The 20,485-nt window shown below is 40.9% G+C and overlaps 1 protein-coding gene across 1 annotated transcript in view; it reads left to right on the forward strand.

The window, feature by feature from the left end:
* rsrc1 (arginine/serine-rich coiled-coil 1) overlaps positions 1-20,152 on the forward strand; it is a 124,620-nt gene extending 104,468 nt beyond the window's left edge. Inside the window, exons 8-10 of the mRNA XM_080890109.1 lie at positions 14,493-14,599; positions 16,649-16,756; positions 19,835-20,152. Coding sequence (XP_080746235.1) covers positions 14,493-14,599; positions 16,649-16,756; positions 19,835-19,927 — 308 coding nt within the window. The 3' untranslated portion in view covers positions 19,928-20,152. The remainder of the gene's footprint in view (positions 1-14,492; positions 14,600-16,648; positions 16,757-19,834) is intronic.
* The last annotated feature ends 333 nt before the right edge of the window (positions 20,153-20,485 follow it).

Genomic DNA, 20,485 nt, shown 5'->3' on the forward strand with positions numbered 1-20,485 from the left:
ACAGGCGCGTGACCCCCATATCACACCCTCGGTGCATGGGGGGCTGCCTCTGCTTTAAATGTTTTAATTACCGGTGCCGCGGTGTGGTGTGGCGTGCCACGCTACCTCGCCGAGCAGCGTCACTTGAAGGACAAGCGGTGAAATTCAACTGCTGGTAAACACGAGTGATCTGGTGTCCGTGATCTTATCGTATTAACTAAAACATAAGGATCCGATAGGAGGAATTTTGCCAGGCTATAATTATAGTTCCTAGCATTCTCCCTCAGAGTAGACATCATACTTTATTTGTAATTTTTTTTTAACCTGTGTTCTTTCCACCGGCTATATGATCTACCCGAGGACTCGAGGGAGGCGCTGTATTGCTCTTGTGCACTTTGCACTGAAGGAAGATCCATCTCAGTGATTTTGATGTAAGAAAATCTGGTTTGTATCGATTTGGTATTGATCAGCGGAGTTAGCCTCATCTCCTGTCGTTACTTCAGATAAATGGCCTTATTTGTTGTGTTATTATGTTCAACACAATCATGCCAGGAACAGTCAGAGGAATATTGAACCGACACTTCATTGGCTTCATGGGCTCCATTTGTTCCAGGAATTAAAGGATGTTTTCTGCCAGTATAGCGCCAAATTGAAAGTGGAAAAAGAGAGCATATTGACAATCAATTACACCTTCACTTTAAAGGTCTTTTTCAAACACTGTCCTACAGAAGAATGTTCCACTTTTAATTTTTTTTTTATCCTGCCTAAATAATGATTGATTTGGAGATGAATAGTGCTACAGTGCCTCACTCCAGCCATCTCTCTTTTATTTGCTCCTCTCTCCTCCCTATTCATTCAGGTTTGTGGTTCCCCCCACGTTGAAATGATTAGTTATGCAAGGCTTGTAAGCACTGAATCAGAGTTATGGTCCCCGGGGAAATAAATTTGGCAGAAAATCAGTGTGAGAAGATTTAATTATCACGAAGAGACCTTTTTTCCTTGCCTTGGCCCACTGAAGCCCAAACCCGTCCCCTCTTTCTCTCTTTCTTTCTCTCGTTCTACTCTGAGCTCCACACTCTGCAGCCAAAAAAGCCCTGGCGTGCAGCAAGCAAGCCAGCCCTCTCCTTGCCTTCCTTCTCCTCCCAATTTGTTTCATTACATGGTGATAAGCCAAGCAATTACTGCTTTATTGATTTTTCATCACTGCAAATTTAAAGTTTATTTTTTTTCCCCCTCCCCCCCCTTCCACCTCCATCTACCTCTGGCTCCCCCATTTTTCGCTGAGCAGTGGCTCAGGAAGGTGATTAGGTGACCCACCTGTCCTAAGCGCTGCTGGTCGCCGCAGAGGTGTGGAGGTGAATACCGAATTCTGCTAACCCCATTTGACCCCTTGTTGTCCCAGGGTAATCGGATGCTGGTGTCGCCCAGTGTGGCTGTTAAATCGCAGCTATGGAGCCTACAACCTAATCATTTCTATAAGGATATCTGTGGAATGACATGTTTGACTCGATAGTGGCCGGGCTGTCTCTGCCGTAGGCTAGATTACGACAGAAATTGACCATGCAGGCTTCCATCCTCTGTTCATTCAGGTCAGGCAGACAGATGATTGACAGCACCCTGCTGCCCTCCGTGATTGGTAATCGTTTCTCAGGTCACCCTTATCAATTAACCCGCTGCCAGTAAACCAATGTACGTTCAGCAACTTTGCATTGAGTCCCAGGCTTGATATTTATTCCAGATTTCCTCTCCTTTCCATTTAGATTAATGACAGCTTTGAGAAAATTTGTTGAGAATTAAGACACTTAATGTGGACTTCTTTCTTGATTAAATTAAAATTAAAAACTGGCGTAACACTCACATATTTAATCAGGATCCTGCAAATGATTTTGGTTATTAAAAGTAATTTTACACAGGTTGATTAAAAAATGAGGAGTGATATGAACATTTTGGCCCAGGTATAAGAACACTGGGTTAGCATTACACCAGCAGTTTGACCCCATAACTAATAACATTCCTAGTATGTGAAAACGACTTCTCAGCACACACACATACACACACGCACACACACGTACAAGTGTATGTCTGGACATGATCACACACAGTCTAACAGGGTGGTCAGGGTGCTGTGATTAGACACACCCTACAGGTCAAAATGCTGGCATCCTGGGTGGCTGTGGACATTTGGTGGCTCCTGCAAGGTTTGTCATTGACATCAGAGGTCACTTAAGTGTGCGTGTTTGTTCTGTTTAGGGAAGCTGTAATATGTGGCTGTGGTTGTCTCGTTTTATAAATGTAGTGTGAGCAATTGTGCTTTTGAAATACCTGGAATGAAGTCGTGGCAGTCCGGTGGGTGTGAGTGATGGGTGTTTTTAGGGCGAGCATATATTTGTCTGCAAAGAAAGCAACATAGTCAGAAAAATAGTGATGTAATAATTAGAGATGGCACGATACCACTTTTTTATGTCCGATACCGATACCGATATCATAAATTTGGATATCTGCCGATACTGATATGAATCCGATATAGTGTTTTTTTAATCAACAAAACTGTTTTTTTAAATATCTTGCGGCATTTTGTATAAGTTCATACTCAAGTTTAAAACAACAACTACACTAAAGCTATTCTGTTATACCCGTATGCAAAAAAAAATATTTCATAGTTCAGCAATACTGATCAATCTAATAAACTTAAACCTACACCATCCTCCCTATTCTGGTATTTTAAAGAGTACTTAGCATAAATATTAAGCAACCTAACTAATAGGGTTCCAACTCCCAGCAACAACAAAAATAAATAAATAAAAAACAGGGAACCACCCCTCACGCTCCACCTCATGATGCTTAATCAACGTAATCAACCTTAATTTGATGCAGTGTGAAAAAAAATGCACAGAAATCAATTATTTTTCAAGAAATATTAAATAGATTCAACATCTTTCTTCAACAAAATTGCAGACTGCACAGATGGTACCTTCCCAAAGGAAAAAGTACTATAGCTTACTAGGGTATATATATATTAGACTTAATAGTTACTATATACAGTAATTGACTTCTATTCATTTTACATCAAATTAAAACTTTGGGTGTCAGATAATTATTTATTAAAAGCTAGACATTTTAAATGAGAATAAGAAAGAAAAGTATGTCTTTGTGCCCCCTTTTCCCTGTTAATGCCCTATCGGCCCCCCTGGCTAAACTTTGCTAGATCCGCCCCTGCTCAGTTACCAGCGTCAGCTACGTAGAAAAAGATCCTGGTGTAGAAAGAAATATTAAATACATTCTAACAACAGCTTATCAAGCTTAAACGTGCTGCTGTTGTTCAGCCGCTGGTTTCCTCTTTCTGGTGCAAAGTGGGCCAAAAACAAACAAGAGAGACGGACTCGCAACAGAAAAGCCGATCAACTGATCATTAAGCAGTTTCATGATTGAAGTAGCAGCAAGAAGAGGCAGTCGCTTGTTAAGCTTAACGCAGGAATGCTTTACAAACATTCAGAGATGGACTTACACACTTGCTTTACTTCTCTTGGGGATAACTTTGTCGGAGATGAAATGCCGGGTTGCTAGCGAAGCTCCAAATGCTATCCAGACCACCGACAGGTCCCGCATGCCACAGCCGCTCTATCACGTGATGCATACTGCTCCGACCGGCTAACGTTCTGAGGTGAGTTACGGCGTGTTGCAAGTTTTGTGAGGTGCTTTCGTGATATTTAATGGATCGGATTACATTTTTTATTTTTCTCCGATATCCGATCCAGTAATTTAGGTCAGTATCGGACCGATACCGATACGTAATATCGGATCGGTCCATCTCTAGTAATAATACACTGATGAATAAACTTGATAAAACTTTCAATACTACAGTCGCCATCTTGGTTTAAAACAATAAAAAAGAACAGTTGTGATGAGGAGAGACGGGTCTTACTATGAAAATTGTTTGCTTATTGGCTAGGAGCTTGTCAGTTATAAGTCGTTAATTAATGAGCATACCACAAGTAATTCTCCATTTTGAAACATAGTTTCAATTTTTTTAATTAAAACAGTATCGACCCACAAACTCATGAGCAGTGAAAGCCTGGATGTGATGAGGAGGGGCAGGTCTGACTGTCAAACTGAATGACTGTCAAGCAACTTGTGATTGACAAGTCATTAGTCAATGACACTTGTGTGGTTTCATGCACTGATAATCTACCAGTTTGAAACATAGTATGTCCAAGATTTTCAAAATAGACTTTCAAAAATTTTATATTCAGCGTAACCTACAATAATGTTCAGATGCCTCTGAACTCTGAGGTTGGAAGTAAGGAGTGATGCCATTCCCGAAAAAGAAAAAAAGAGGGAAAACGGGATTTATTTTGGTGATTAAGCAGCCATTCAGGTATCACAGGAAATACAGCATAATACTTGTTTTGGTGTGCATGCAAACACATTCACTGATAGAGATTGATCAGTGCTTAATTTGTGAGTTACAAATACACAACAGTGGCAGGAAGCATAAGTTTTACAGTTTTACTGCTGTTTACGAACACTGTCGCCATATTGGACTGTTAACTCAGCGGTTGCTGGGGAGGTTGCAGCTGCTAGTGAGGGGAAAGGCTCTGTTTGTAATTCAGGAGTCATTTTTAATATTGATCAGTTTCTGTCTTTCTTTTATTTATTTCCGAGTTGAGGGGGCTTTCCAGATTCAAATTCCGTGTGTTAACTTGGAAAATCCCACTTATTCAGGAACACACCATCAATGACTGAGATCATAAACTCAGCTGGAGAGTGTTTATAGAGGTCAAGGCTGAAAGGTTTTTGTCCCCCCCCCCCCCCCCCACACACACACACACACACACACCCCCACACACACACACACACACACACACACATACACATACAGAGATTTCTCTATGATAGCAAATCTTTTTGTAACCACAGCTAGCGCCATCTGGTGTTCTTCAGATAGAATGCAGGGTTAAGGCGCTTTGCATCGATCTGCATCCATGTTCGTACTGTCTGTAGCTGCTGGGAGACTTTTCTCAGCCTCAGTCTGGGACTTGAAGAGAAACACAAATAGTTTAGGCCCAGGTAATTGTGTTCTCCTTTTAAATTAACATTACATACATAAGCTTTGCTACCTAGCTCCTACATTATTTGTTGTCATTGTATTATTAGCCATAGCTGCTACCTTAACTGAGCAGAAAGCTAATGTGGCTATCAGGCAGTCGCCGGCCAGGTCAACATTTATGTTTAATACTTTAATGAAACAGTTGAAACAGGAGCTTTACTGACCTCTTGAAATTCCAATTTTTAACAGTTTTTTTCATAATTTTTTGACAAGCCCTTTAGTTGCCATTGGCTATAATCAATCATGCACCAGGACGGTTTTTGGAACATATTATTATTATCATTATTATTATTATTATTATTATTATTATTGGTCTTTAAGACTATGAGAAAAACACGGTGGCGTGGTTTCATGATAGTCTTGCTCCTGTAGCTTATTTAGCGACATTTTTCCCCATTAGCATCAGGACAGCTTTAGACTGGTGAGACATGGGAATTGTCTCTCTAACCCCTTACTCACACTATATAGCTGACAGGAATTAAACATTTTAGGATTGACTTAATCAGGACAACAGACCGCTTTTGTGTCTGTCTATTGCCAGTTTCGTGGGGTTTACAGTGTATCCAGCGGATATCTACACAACAGATAACTGCTGTCTGTGCCAAGACTTGTTGCACAGTGTGTGTCTAAATGTCTGAATATAAATGTAGATAAATTTAAAAAGCTAAGAGACCATTTGCTTGCATGTTCCTAAATCCCACTGAGACACGAATTGGTAAATACTACTCGGACTACAAAGAGAAATGAGAAAGCTTTCAGTCAAATTAAAATTGGTCATATGCAGGTATCTGTTTATAGAAATCTCGAATTGACTAGACACTAGAGTCAGAAATCTATTCATGCATTTCCTTCCTTTAATTTAGATCATTAGAGTCATATACAGCGAGGGGTTTGGGATGTACTTCGAAATGAAAATGTCACTTTTGTTTAGTTATTTTGCATGATTCCCTCCAATAATCTGGAATAAAGGAGAGTAATGTTCTTCACAGTGCCAAGGTTATTAGTCTACAACTGAGGTCAAGAGAGGAGGAGGTAGGAGGACATTTGCCTAATTAATTGCTACTCAGACACACTCACACACATACACACACTGCCATGACCTTTACTAATATAGTTTGTAGCAGACCACACAAACAGGACCCTGAGACACACACACACACACACACACACACACACACACACACACACACACACACACACACACACACACACACACACAGAGCTATAGCCAGCAGACTCAAAGGGAGACTCCATTACAACTCAACTAAGGGAAAAGAGCTGCTTGCTTGATGGCTACATGTCAAGAACACTGTAGGTCACGTGTGTGTGTGTGTGTGTGTGTGTGTGTGTGTGTGTGTGTGTGTGTGTGTGTGTGTGTGTGTGTGTGTGTGTGTGTGTGTGGGGGGGGGTGGGCATGTGGTCATGTACCAGTGTTTGAGTCTGTTTCCAGGATTCTGATTACATCACTTTCATTTTAAAGACCTTGCTCCAATTAAGTAATTAGTTGCTTGGTGTTTCTGTAATTATAGAGTTGTTCATAAAAGAGCTGCTGACCAGCCTGGGATTGAAAAATGGAGAGCGCTGCACTTTTTTTCGACACACACACACATGCACACACACATTCTAGTTTAAAATCAAGTTAATGCAGTCAAATCCTTGTTATTTCTGGTAAAGGGCAGGGCTGGACTCTGTATTTCTAATCACACTAAAACAGCACTGTGCTTAATAAAGCGCTTGAGACTCACAGATGGATTGGCAATTATTCTACTCCCGGTTACTGAAAAGTACGAAATGAAAAACATTTGAAATATATTTAAAGTATACAGGCCTTCATCTCTCTCTCTAAATATATATATATATATTTGTAATTATATTTACATGTCTATCTCCTGTTCTGTATTCAGTAGAGACACAGTATTTGTTGAATGCATTTTCATCCGAGTATGGTCTTAAATTCATTTTTCCTCACTAACTACATCGCCAAGTTTCTTGGGAAATCCTTTTGTACACTATACTGACAATATCCCTAAAATAGCAAAGTCCATACAAGCAGCACAGCCCTGTTCTATGCTAAACTATGCTCTATGCTCCAGTCCTGTGATAAACTGGAATGCCACCAATCCCCCCCCCATATGGGACTGACAGCAGAGAAAGTGGCAGTGATCTTGAAGATTTCACCAGTCAGCCTGTGAAAGCTTCACTATTTAATGAGATTCTGTGATGCTGCCCAGACTCAGAACATCGACTAACACTCACACTATTTTTTTTCCCCCTCACTAACACGCACACTCACAACAAGAGAAAAGCACTCACCTGGTTTTAGTTATTGCACTTTGTTTGTACCAGCATTGCATAGTCAAGTCAGCAGGAACCTGCAGGACTTGATTAGGTATTTCAGATAAATAGCTAACATATTAGCACACTTTTTGAAAATCTGTCTTACAAAATAAAAGTTACAACCCTGAGAGGGAAAGGTGTAATGTCAACAAAAAAAAAACATTCTCCTCTAGTTTTCTGATTAAAGTTTAATTGCCAGATTAAATTTAAGTATTTTATGATTGAGATGTTAGATGTTTTTCATTAATATTATAATTCTCAGAAAAATTGTTAATGGGTGGGCATTAATTTAACACCTTTCTACTTTTCTCAAAGCGTTTTTTTTTTTTTTTTTTTTAGTTATGATAGTGTTTTGAATGATACTGGGATTGCATGACATACATGTACAAACACTGAATAACCAGTTTGATATTAGCACAAATATATAATCAGCCAATCACATGGCAGGAACTTGATGCATATAGGCATGTAGACATGGCCAAGATTACCTGCTGAAGTTCAAACGAGCATCAGAGTGAGGAAGAGAGGTGATTTAAGTGACTGTGAATGTGGCATGGTTGTTGGCATCAAAGCTGGTCTGAGTATTTCAGAAACCTCCAATCTTCTGGGACTTTTTATGCACAACCATCTCTAAGGTTTACACAGGGCGGTCTGTAAAAGACAAAATATCTAGTCAGCAGCAGTTCTCTGTGAGAAAATGCACCAATAACTCATATCGTTACAAGCGAGGTCTGTAAGAGAGCATCTCTGAATGCACAACGTATTGAACCTGGACGCAGATGCGCTACAGCAGCAGAGGACTATGCTGGGTGCCGCTCCTGTCAGAGAAGATCAAACTAAAGCTCCAGTTGTTTGTTGTTTGGCAAAAATGATAATTGTTGCCTGATCTGATGAGTTTGTTGGATGGTAGGGTCAGAATTTGGTGTAAACAACAGAAGCGTCGTGGAGCCATCCTACCTTGTATCCACAATGGTGGTGTAGTGGTGTGGAGGCAGCTCTGAAGGCAAAATCACATACACACATAAAAACAAACATTGTGTAGGTTTTTATGAGCGTTCACTTAATTCTAGAATCAAACAGGTAGATGCAGCATCATTCCTTATAATTAAAGTCAATGCGCATCGCAGCATGATTGATGCATGGACAGAAACATAGACTGTAATCTGTCTGTTTCGTTATAGGCAGAGGCCACCAAAAGAGGCTAAGCACATAAAATTAATCGTAGCAGCAGGATTATACAGTACATTATATAGACAGCCGGGTCAGTTGAGGAAAGGAAGTTAAAAGGATAGATGAGCAGAATGGGGGTTGAATGGCAGAGGAGAGATGGGTGAGTATAGAGGGAGGAATGGAGATGTGGAAGGAGATAGCCAAGCGTGGCGCGTGGCTGCCATGTCATCCTGTCATTAGCAGGTTGTTTGGGTCTTTAATTCATCATTCAGACCTTTATTGACTGGAGAGTGGGAGATCACTATCAGCAGGAGACGCTACAAAGTGTGTGTGTGTGTGTGAGAAAGAGAGACACTCAGTCACCAGCTGCTCTTCATTTCCTCGTGCCAAATAGATATCACATAAGATCATATAAACATATCACATGTAATGCCAAGGTCAAATTTTATTCGATGCTGTTTGATCCAAAGAAAACAATCATATATGGTTTGCTAAGTTTCACCTTAGTGTTTCTATCAGGGTGGTTTTAGTCAGACAGCTGAGTATTAGTGATGTGTGACAGGCTCTTGATGACTGTGACAGGAGCTGACAGGACAGAAAACTCCAGAGACCGGTCAACACTGATAACAAGTTGAGCACCGCAGGGGGTCACTTGGCCTGTGTTTGTACTGTGGTGGATGGCGCATTGTTGGAGGACATGGGTTTATAAAGACGTGGCTTTTTTTGAAAGGGGGTGGTGGGGGGTAACATATGAGTGACTGCATTTTGTGTGTGTGGTCTCATGGGAAACCACATTAGACTAGCTTAGCCACCTGCTCTGTCAGTGGACATCTCCCTGCTCACTTACAAACTCATATATACATATACGCACACACCCCCAGGGACAGACTCGGGACATCTGGCTCAGAGTGTCACAATTTTCCTTTTTTTTTTTTTTTTTAACCTGTTGACCCCAGGCCGCCACAGGCATCAGACAGGCATCAGCATCACATTTTGTCATTGTTGTAACGCCACATTTGGTGGTCTGCTGCCTTATAATCAACAAATTCACACAAAGGATGTTGCTGATCTATTTTTGTCATTTCTCATTATCCTCATTTCCACGCTTTCTCGCTTTCAGTATGTCTCTTCATTTCTCTTATTCTGTCTTTCTTTTCTGTCCTCCTCACTCATAGAGTTCTCTCTTTTTTTTTTTTTGGTGCCTTAAGCTGCAGGGTATTAGTTATGCAAATATTGACGTGCAGCTTTGGCCTGCTAGCTATCAATTGAAATCAGCAAATCAATGGGTCTAATAGCTGCTCATTAGCCACTTGATACATTTCCAGGGCTAACATAAGAACCTGTCAGTGTTCTGTAATCGATACAGTCTAAAAGTATTACCCAACCAAGGCCCACACAGGACACCTTTTTTTAATAACCTAAGCTGCTTGTTTTGCTTTCAATCCGTAAGTAAAACAATAGGTCTGAGTCTGTGCTTCTGGTCCCGAGCAGGACAGGACAAAATATCTCATTAGCAGCAACACCAATATCCACATCTGCAAAGCAAAACGTCTTCCAGACAGTCAATTTGTGCCGACAATTTTAATAAGTAACCTTTTGGTTATTTATTTTTTTTCCTGTTGTTGTTATTTAGTCCAATTCCCAGTTATGCATCGGAGCAGCCTGTTGTTTGGGCCCGGAGAATCATACAGTAAAGACTTTGATGCAGCCAGGATGCTGCTGCTGAGAACAGGGCCAGACCGGAGCCCCTCTATCGCCCCCAGCACACAGCCCTGCTAAGCTTAACTCAGCTGTTTGATGCCAAGCTCGGCGAGTGTGTGCCTGTGTGCGTGCATGCGATCATGTGTGAGTTTGCTCAGCTCAGGGGTTACATAAACAAGAGCAGTTAGCCTACAGGTAAGACCCACAGGAGACCAGCCGAGAGAGAGAGAGATGCAGCGGCAGTCTCTTACCTTGGCATTCCCTGGGTGTTGTCGCCATTGCTGGAGCTGGATATTTACTAATGATGGGTGAGATGGAAAATTACTTTAAGGAGATAGTAAACAAAGTTGCTGTGTACACACACACACACACTGTCTGGATGTCCTCATACACGTGTGAGTGTGGTGCGTTAATACAGTTAAGCTGGCGGAGGCAAGCATCCGTGCATGCGTTTTTGTGCATCCCCAAATGTATCTGGGGCTGCTGAAAAGAGATGGGGAGAATGTGGGCGGATGGGGGATTGGAGGCGGAGGCTGGCAGCTGGGCATTTGGCCGCTGGTGCAGAGCTAGAGAAAGAGCGAGGAAGGGGATGATGGTGGGGGAGGGAGGGGGGGTGCAGCGGAGATAAATCATTAGAGAGCAGGTTATTGGAAATGCAGGGAGATAAAAGAGTGAAGAAGCCAGTAATTGCCTTAAAGATCAGACTACAAAGCATTACTTTGGATTTTACAAGGCCAGCCAGCAACAAAAGAGCAGTAATTTATGAGCTCAGTGTAAAAGAATAGCATAATTACATTAAAAATTAATGCTAATGAGGGCTAAAATGGGGAAGGTGGTTATTATGAAAGTTTGTATTCATCTTCCCTGGGTTGAATGATGGCTAGTGGCTTGATTAATGGCTTAATTTCTATCAATTAGCAGGCAAAAAAATCTCCACCGAGACAGGCCTAAATTGAGCATTGAATTACACATCTTTAGTGCGGTGCAGGGGGGCAGAGGAGAGAGAGGCGCATTATTGAAACCTGGGACACTGAGAGATGCTGTGATGTGCAAGCACGTTTACGTGCACATCTGAAAGTCGGGCATGGGATGCAAAAGTTGGATAAATGTTCATTCAGACGTCTTGTAGGGATTTGAGAAATAACTGTTGTGTCAAAAAATAAACCGGGATAAAATTTACTTTGTGTCAATTTGAATCTTTTTTTTTTTTTGAAATGCTTTATTTTTTGATTAAATATTAAAAATTATAATCGACTTTTTTTTTTCTGGCAGATCACAAATACATGTATTGCTCGTCTCACATTATACTACCCATCATAAACACAGGAGCTCGGTTGGCCTATTGATTTTAATAAAATCATTAACCGCCTTTAATTTCCCTGCCTTATTATTCCAAAGATTTGCCGCACTTTACAACAATGCAATTAAACAAGCATTTTGTTTTCCTTTTTATTTATTTATTTACAAAACAAGTGCTATGGTGCTTTGGCAGACACGCTAGGTCAGTCAGTTACTGGAATTAATCAGCAGCAGTAATATATTCAGCTACACTGTTCCTGATTGACAAACAGCAGACCGAAGTCAAGTATACAAAGACAATGCTGCCATAGCCCAGGGCTTCGACTCTCATGTGGGCATGTGTTGTTGAAGAGTCCCCTCTTCTGGCAGTGAGGCGCAACTGCTGCTTAGCGCTCTCGTCTTCAAGGCTGAAGGAGATGAGCGGAAATCTGTTTCCATTTGCTGGTTTGATTTTCTCTCCCCGTCTTTGGGTCTTAATCAATGAAGTGGACAAACAGCTATTTAGAGCGAACAATAGCCTATTGATTCTGAGCCACTCATCAGCACTGCTGTCTATCTAACTAATTTCAGTAATGAGACGGTAAGTTAGTTTTCTGACTCCTAAGAGCGCCCACACACACACACACACACACTCGTGTGGATGTAATCATGCAAGGACACAAACGCATGCTGACATACATTGGTTTGTCACTATCCATTATTCAAATCTGCAGATGCATGAGAAAAGTTTATTGACTGATTTTTATTTCATTTCCTCGGTCAAAGTAATGGTTGGAGTGCATTTGAGAATCCAGACAGATGCCACAGAGAGATAAAGAAATAACTTAATTTAAAGCAGTGCATACTGCGCATTTAATTGTGTCTACTTTTGTTCCTTCTCCTTCCCGTCTCATTTTCTGCATCTGCTTTCTCTCTATCTGCTTTCACTTCATCCTCCTCTCATCGCTGACAGAGACGCGTTCCTAATGCGGTGACAATCGAGTCGACCTGTTAAATTAATTTGCCAGATAATGTGTCAATATTAAATATCAACTTTGACCTCTCCGAGCTGCAGAGTGCGCTCACCCAGCTAGAGTATTGATTTTTGTCTGCCTCTGAGCTTGCTAGGCCCGCACTCAAAGTCCATTATTTTGGATTTTCTCATGAAATACATATCTTTTCCCGCTGACATCTGACAAACAGCATATGGAAGTCATTTTATCTACCAATAATGTGTTTGTCAAAAAGTCTGAGCTCTTAATGGATTCCTGCAGCGCGCACGGACAGCCCAGCAACAGACGGGCCTGACAAGGAGATGCTAGCAGATATGGAGTGTGTGTATGTGTGCGGATACATGTCAGTGTAGCTGTTTGTGTGGTGATTGTTTATATAGGGCATTCATGCTCAAAGGACAATAGAGATGGGGTAATTAAAAAAAAAAAGCGAATTAATGTGCTGAATTAATTGTCGGCCAGTCACAGGCATTAGTTTTCATGCGAGCGCGCGGATGCTCGTGCAGCGAGCTGTGGTGTGATAGTGGTGTGAAGGACAGGCCACAGTCTTGAAGAGGATATTGGGCCAGTGTTCAGACTTCATCTAGCAGCCCAGTCAAGGTAATGACTATTTTTGGAGCTGCTGTGCAGTGCGTCTACGCTCGCATCTTCCCGCACAGGATGACAAGCTGATAGTCTGTCATATAGGAAGGCTTAATTCCACTTGTCACTCACTTGTCTAATTCTGGACTGCATTAAAATCAAAACCGAGTTTGTTTGAGTGCTATTATGAACTTTAATAGGGTGTGTGTGTGCGCACGTGTATGCGCCTGTGTATGTATGTGTGTGTGTTTGATAGCGTGTGATGCTTTGCTGTGAAAGCTGGAACAAATATTCATTTATTCATTAAACACCAGGGCCATGAATATCTGTTGTGACACCCTTTCTGTAGCTGCTAATGGATTGAATTAATTCCCGCTATTAGCTCCAAATGCACAAAGTGAGAGTGTGTGTGAGCGAGTGTGTAGTATGGACAGATTTATGCAAGCCACAAGTGTAAGTATGTAAGTTTGCGAACACCTATGCATGCCGAAGCACTTGTATCCCGTTCTGTGTGTGTGTGTGTTCACATTTGTGTACTTCTTTTCACGACACAGCCTACATCAGTGCTGCAGAGAAACATGGATGTCTGCTGGATTGACAGATAGAGAGATGGGAGAGTGCAGGAGAGGACGGATGGATGGGGGAGAGAGGGATGAATATTGACTGATCAGAAGAAAGATTGACAGGCAGAGAATAATAGCGGCATTCAGACTTTCTCTTTTTTTTTTCTTCTTCTTCTTTTTTTTCCCGTCGCTAACTTTCCCGGCACACCTATTTTTGCCCTCCTACGCTACAAAGACTGCTCTCGAATTCTTGAAATGATTTTATTATCTGATATGCAGAATCCTGGTGTGTTTATTGAAACCCTTTGTGTCTCTTTGTTTGATTGGACAAGCCCGAGCAAAATACTTTCTGATGCATGAAAACTGTATGAAACCTAATCACATTTAGTCTCCATAATGAAATTCCATTGCAATGAGTTTGTGTTCATATTTTTGATTATTTTAGAATGCATTATCTGAGTGTAATTCACTGTCTGGCTATTATCCTGTTAGTATTTTTTTTCCCCTGCTGGCTTTTGTAGGAACTCTTTGCCCTTGGCTAAGCCAAGGCTCCTTTTTTCATGGAGGCCAAGATTAAAATAGGGGAATATCAGATATTTGATATTGTATGTGTCAAAGGGCATTATAAAGAGCCATAGCCCAATCCACATGAAATCTGGTGCCTTTCAGAACATGACAAGGATTGGCTGACACACACGTGTGTGTCTGTGTACATGTGTGTGCGTGCTTTTGTTCATATCTTCTGTGTTACATGTGTTTCAGAGGGAACTTCTCTGGAGGAGCAAGTGCGAAGGATAAAGGACATTGAGGCCATCGAGAGTGATTCTTTTGTTCCTCAGGCTTTCAAATCATCCAGGGATGAAATAAAGGTGCGTTCTGTCTGTCTTTCTCTCCCTGCCCCTCACTGTCTCTAGCTTTTCACTCCATCTCTTATTGAATTTCCCTCTCTGCAATGCTGTGCCGTCTGTCCAGAGACAGCCCAGACCAAATCAAACATTCCCATTCAGCGCTGTTTGTTCCGACCTGAGACGATTTCATCAGACGCTCCACTGTTCCGCCGCCTCCAAAGCGGCAGCACCCACACAAAAGCCACAGCAGGCAACAGCCATCCTCTGTCTCCCTCTCTGTTTCTTTCTCCCCCCTCTGGTTGTGCAGATGCAGACAAAACACAGAAGTCATTATTGAAATGTTCGTGTCTCCAAAGGAGCAGGAATTCGATTTGTTGGGGCTCATGGCTCTTTTGAAAAGATAGGCGACAACATGTGACAGCAAGCCTGCACAGACTTTTGTGACATAGCTTGGTGAGTCTGACAAAGGTCAAGACCCGTGTGGTTGCAATTTGAAATGGACTGAGCCAGCGTGCTCTGGCACCAGCAGGCTGCACAGGTTGCACATGCAAAGTATGCTTTCTGTTTAGAACGCCTTTCACATAAATTTACCAGGATCAATTTTAAAAGATGAACTACAATATTTTATTTTATTTAAATTGATAAAGAAAATGTTTCTTTAATGAGTTGCGTTTTTAAGAACACTCAGGTTTTAGTTGTATTTTAGTTCAAGTTTAAACCAGCTCTTCTTTTGGGGCAATTTTGAGTCAAGTATTACTGATAGATCTTAATAATTCATATTATTTATGTGTATTTTGGCTATATATATATACTGTTCTTTTAAATACACAGATAATTGACCCATTTAAACTATGTTGTCCCAAAATCTCCAAATATGTTTGCCCATAATTGAAATGTATTTCGGCATATCTTCGCTCCCTCTTGTGAAGTGGATTTGGTATTTATAGTAGTGTATCTGTGAGTGGAGTTTATTAATGGTATATAATTAACTGTTAATGAGGAGAACCCAGTGAAACCTTAAACATCTGGTCCCGTAGCTCATAAGAAATATTTCTCCCCTTTTAAGCAAGTTTCATTGAGTAAAAAATGTGAATTCAGCATATTGTTCCCGGGAAAATATAATGACTGCTTTTACTATCAGATATTTGGCACAGCATGGTGCTTATTAATCGGCATGTTTTAGATCTCGCTTGGATTTGTTTATCCTGCCAAATTATTGTGAAATGGATCTTTCCAGCTGAGTAATCCTTTGCTCTGAGACTGGTATTAGAAGTGTTTGAAACATGAATGGACTTTGCAACGCAAACATTTTGACATGTCATCTTAACAACAAGGACAATAGCTTTAAGTAAATGGATAGTCACATTTCCTTCTATCAGCTTTGACTGTACAGATGAAAATCTAGTAGAGAGCCTTCGTCCTAATACGTGTACGTTACGTGTCTGTAACTGCAACAACATTAACAACATGCGTGTGTTGTTGCTGTTTGACCGGCCAGGCTCACCTGTCACAAAGCTGTGTTTTAATATTTTTATATTTCCAGATTTTAAACTTCAGTAATCACCAGCGCAAAAAGAGCTTAATAGACCTATGTGGACTTGTCTTTCTGCTTATTTGATGCCTCACACAAGACACAAGCTGGCTGACATCCTCGGATGAATATATAAGATATCACACTGCCTTATTACATGCACAGATAAATGTATTGCATTCAGGATACAAGCTGATGCTTATCAGTACTCTGCTTTCCTCAGATATACTGCATTAGGCCAAGGTTTCACTGCCATCTGCTGGAGAAGTGACATATTGCATTTAATGATTGTTTTCTATCACACAATTGTGCATATATAGTCTGTACATGTTCTGTATATTCAAATCTATATAGTGTTTTTTTTTTACATTGTTTGTAGGAATCCTGAAACTGCAGTTGTGAAAGTTTTTGTTTTAGTCCTCTGGACCTTTCTGGAACTTTTGTAATTCATTGAACTTTTTTTGTTTGTACACTCAGGCAAGTCTCTGTGCTCATTTTAAATTTTGTATGTGCGCTTTTGTGTATTCCTGTGAGTACAGACTGAGCTGCCTGAGGTGAAGCAGGAGCCAGAGAGGGCATATTCGCAGGACGTCACACTTCCCACATCAATAGTATACAGCGACACTGACACGCTTGCTCATCCAAGTGTAAGTTCTCACCAGGCAAACCCTTCTGCTGTTTTCCTCTGCTACAGTATGACCCACAAGCTGTCGTTCTTCTCCATAAAAGCCAACTTTTTAACAGCCTCTGAGCCAGTGAGGAGTTTCTAATCCTGAGGCATCGCTGAAGTTGATCTTGTCATTTGTGTCGCTTGAATTTATCGATTTGTGGACAAACTTTGTAAAGTTTTTATGTTAAAAATGCTGCTGCTGTCATCACCACTAGATACACCACTCCTGCATATAGCAAGCAGGACACTGTGCTACAGCAGTTTAGTGCCGCCTTACATCACCACCTCCTCCTCTTCTGCCGACCAACGATGAAAAACGAGAAGGAAAACTTTAAACTCCAATAACGCTCCCTGGGGCTTCCCAGTCATCTATCTCCACTGGGGAAACTAAGTTATGTTCTGATGTATGCAGATAACCCCCGTCACACACACACACACCATCTTACATACACACACAGTGCCCCCCAGCCAAATCCGCACACATACACACCCTTAGACAGGCTGATGTATGGTAGCAATATGCCCCAGGCGGGCCCCAGCCCCTGCTCCAGCTCCAGCTCTACTTCCAATTAGAACAGATGAGTCCCATTAGCCCAGCTCAGATACTGTCATCCCACACACACAGGCTCATTAGCACCGTGACACCAGCGCAGGGCCGACAGACAAGAACTCACTGGTGCTGAATCTAACACGGAGCCAACATGCAGTGCAGCTGTAAGCAGCGTAGGTTAGGAATGAAGGATTGGCATGCCCGGGGTTTGCGCTGCAATCTGCATAATAATGGACACATCACCACATAGATGTACAGTATGTACACATAGTCAGCATGTCAACATTATCTCTCACCCTCACACAAACACATGCAGTGAATATAGAAATGATCTTCCAATTTTCCCCCTGTGTCTCAGCGCCTTGCTTCACAGCCTCGCAGTCATTATGTTACTTTGTAATAAACAGATGCCTTCATTCATCAGGCACTTGCAGCAGCAGTTTTTATACCCCACTTGCAATCAATATCATTACTGCTGGTGAAGCACTGAGGTGAATGCAAGTCGCATGCGTTGGTCTTTTCTATAACCAGGCTTTTACATCCACCTAGGCCTATGGGACAAGAAGAGAGTTACATGGTTTTTTTTTTAAGGTTTTCCTTATGTGCATTTAGGGCTGAGTAGATAGAAAAGGACTGATAAGATGTGTAAGGTGCCCAAGACTTCACTTGTATTTCAGCATCATTAATCTGTCCTCATGGGTCTCAGCGAGCAGCACAGACTACTCCATGTCGTGCTCTCTTACTTACAGGGAAACTTAACTGATTTACTTCTGATTTATTTTCATTCAGGATGTAGAGTCACCTGGAGCTGGTGACTATGTTATGATTGATCAATGGATTCTGGATTCTGTGGTGGCCAATCCATGTGTGAAAATTATTTCATGCATGACTTCACTAAATTCAGGTTTTCAGCTGATCTCGTTTTATTTGGATGCGCGATGCTGCTCTATCCAGATCTAACCAACTGGAACAACCCCCGATCATAACACTGCCCCCTACAGGCATGTACAGTAGCCATGAGGCATGCTATTTCTCTCCTTACCCCATGCACCCACCAATCTGGAAGCAGGAACATCTGGACTCATCCAACCATGTGACCTTTTTCTTTGCTGCAGAATCCAATCTTTATGCTTCATACCAAATCAAAGTCTTAGCCTCACTGATAAGCGTGGGTTTTTTTAATACCACACAGCTGTTTAGTGAGTTTTCTTCACATGGCGTCTGTGGAAAAGTACTTACCTTCACCATTAAACATAGCTTTCTCAGATCATTAGATTTTTTTAATGACTACATTTATTCTTTGAACAAGATAGTGAACAAGGTCATAACACAATTTTAGTAGTTTGGCATGTATCATGAGATTTTTCAGTGTATGCTAGTGTCTTCCAACATGGTTGTTTAAGAGTGTTTAAAGTTCCTTCCTGCTTTCTTAGCTAAATCCAGGTGGAAGCTTTTTTGGCTAGATGTTGCATGTTGCAGTAGCCATAAAATATAACTTTTTTCTTTTTTTTAAATTAAGCATATTTAGCTACATGGCAATGTGTTTCTTTTTTGTAGGGCTCTACATATTAGATATTAAATATTAGATTAGATACATAGACATATTTTGTGCCAGAAAAAAGCCGAATCAGGCCCAATCTCTTCTGTGCTTTAATCTGGATCTCAGCACAGCTGGGAGCATTTGCTCCGCAGACATCAGTGATCTTTAAGGAATGAGGCAACTTAAAAGATCGGAGATGTACTAGGACGCTAATCCATGTAGTGGCTTAAAAACAACTAATGAAAACTTCAAATTGATTTGAAAACTGACTGGCAGTCAGTGTAGGGATGCTAGTATAGGAGATAGTCAGTTAATTACCGCGCTGCAGTGTTTTGGACCAGCTGTACTTGGCTAACCAACAGCAAACTGACACCTGAATAAAGAAGAGTACAATAATCGAGTCGAGACAAAATAAAGGCATGGGTAGTTCTCTCAAACAGAGGAATGGCTTCACTTTTGCAATGTAGTCTTAGATAAAACAAGCTATCTTTAATAACAGCATGTCAGGGTCAGTTCAAATAAATCCACTGCCACATATTTCGTACACTGGATTATGTGATCATTGAGAGGGATTGCTTCCATATCACTTTTCTTTTTTTAAAGATGCTGCTTTAATATAGGTTTAACTCTTAAATATCTGTGTATTTGATGGATTGTTCAAATCAAATTTTTAAAGAAAAGATTGTGTGGTTTTTATTTCTCAGGTGTGAGAATTTTCATTACAGAAATCAAAATCAAACTGTTTTGTGCTGTTTCCGTTTGGTCATAGTTATTGAGGATTTCAATTTCTTATTATCAGATAAAAAAAATTTTTTTTATTCTACTGTGATTTCTTCTCAATCATAGTGACTTGGTACACTAACAAAATCAAAGAAAATGATTGTATGGTTTCATAGCAGTCCATAGTACAGATGTGCCTTTTGTCTTTGTGTTTACTAACATATCCTCTCGTTGTTGGTCTGCAGTTGTTTTTGGACAAGGAGAAGGCTGAGGAGCTGTGGCTGCTAAGGCTGATCTCGCTGCGACAGGAGAGGCTGATGGGAAGCCCTGTGCCCTGAGCAGCATCGGTGACCCGAGAAGTCTTTCCTGTTCCCAGGACAGTTTCAGTCTGCGTTTGAACCTCATTCATGTAGTCATGTTTGGTGTTATTTTCTTTTAGCACCTGTCATATTTTCTCATGTTTCAGGACATCACAATATGTTTTTATCCCCCTTCCTCTAATTTCTCTTAGTAATTATACAGACTAGTGAAACTTTGTACAAATAAACATTTTTTGGTTTCAATGTGTGCTGTTTGTGTGTGTTTTTGTTAAGATCGGCATTTTTCTTTTGTTTTTACACATTTCATATTTAATGAAGGGAAATCTTACTGTCAGTTAAGGTCCAAGCTTTAACTACCTTAACTGAGGTCCAGGCTCTGGAGAGGCCAAACTATGGCTGTTTGTGTTTGTGTGTCTGGTTTGGGGTTTTTTTTTGTTTGTTTTTTCCCTATCCAGATATGCTTTTACTGCACTGGTATTGTGTTTTGGATCATTGTTATTCTGAAAAATCACACTGTTGCCAGTCAGGTGCTTTCCACATGTTATTTCAGCATCAATCAAAAATTTTCCATCAACT

This window comes from Rhamphochromis sp. 'chilingali' (genome assembly GCF_963969265.1).
Source record: "Rhamphochromis sp. 'chilingali' genome assembly, chromosome: 8".
Classification (NCBI taxonomy): Eukaryota; Metazoa; Chordata; class Actinopteri; order Cichliformes; family Cichlidae; genus Rhamphochromis; species Rhamphochromis sp. 'chilingali'.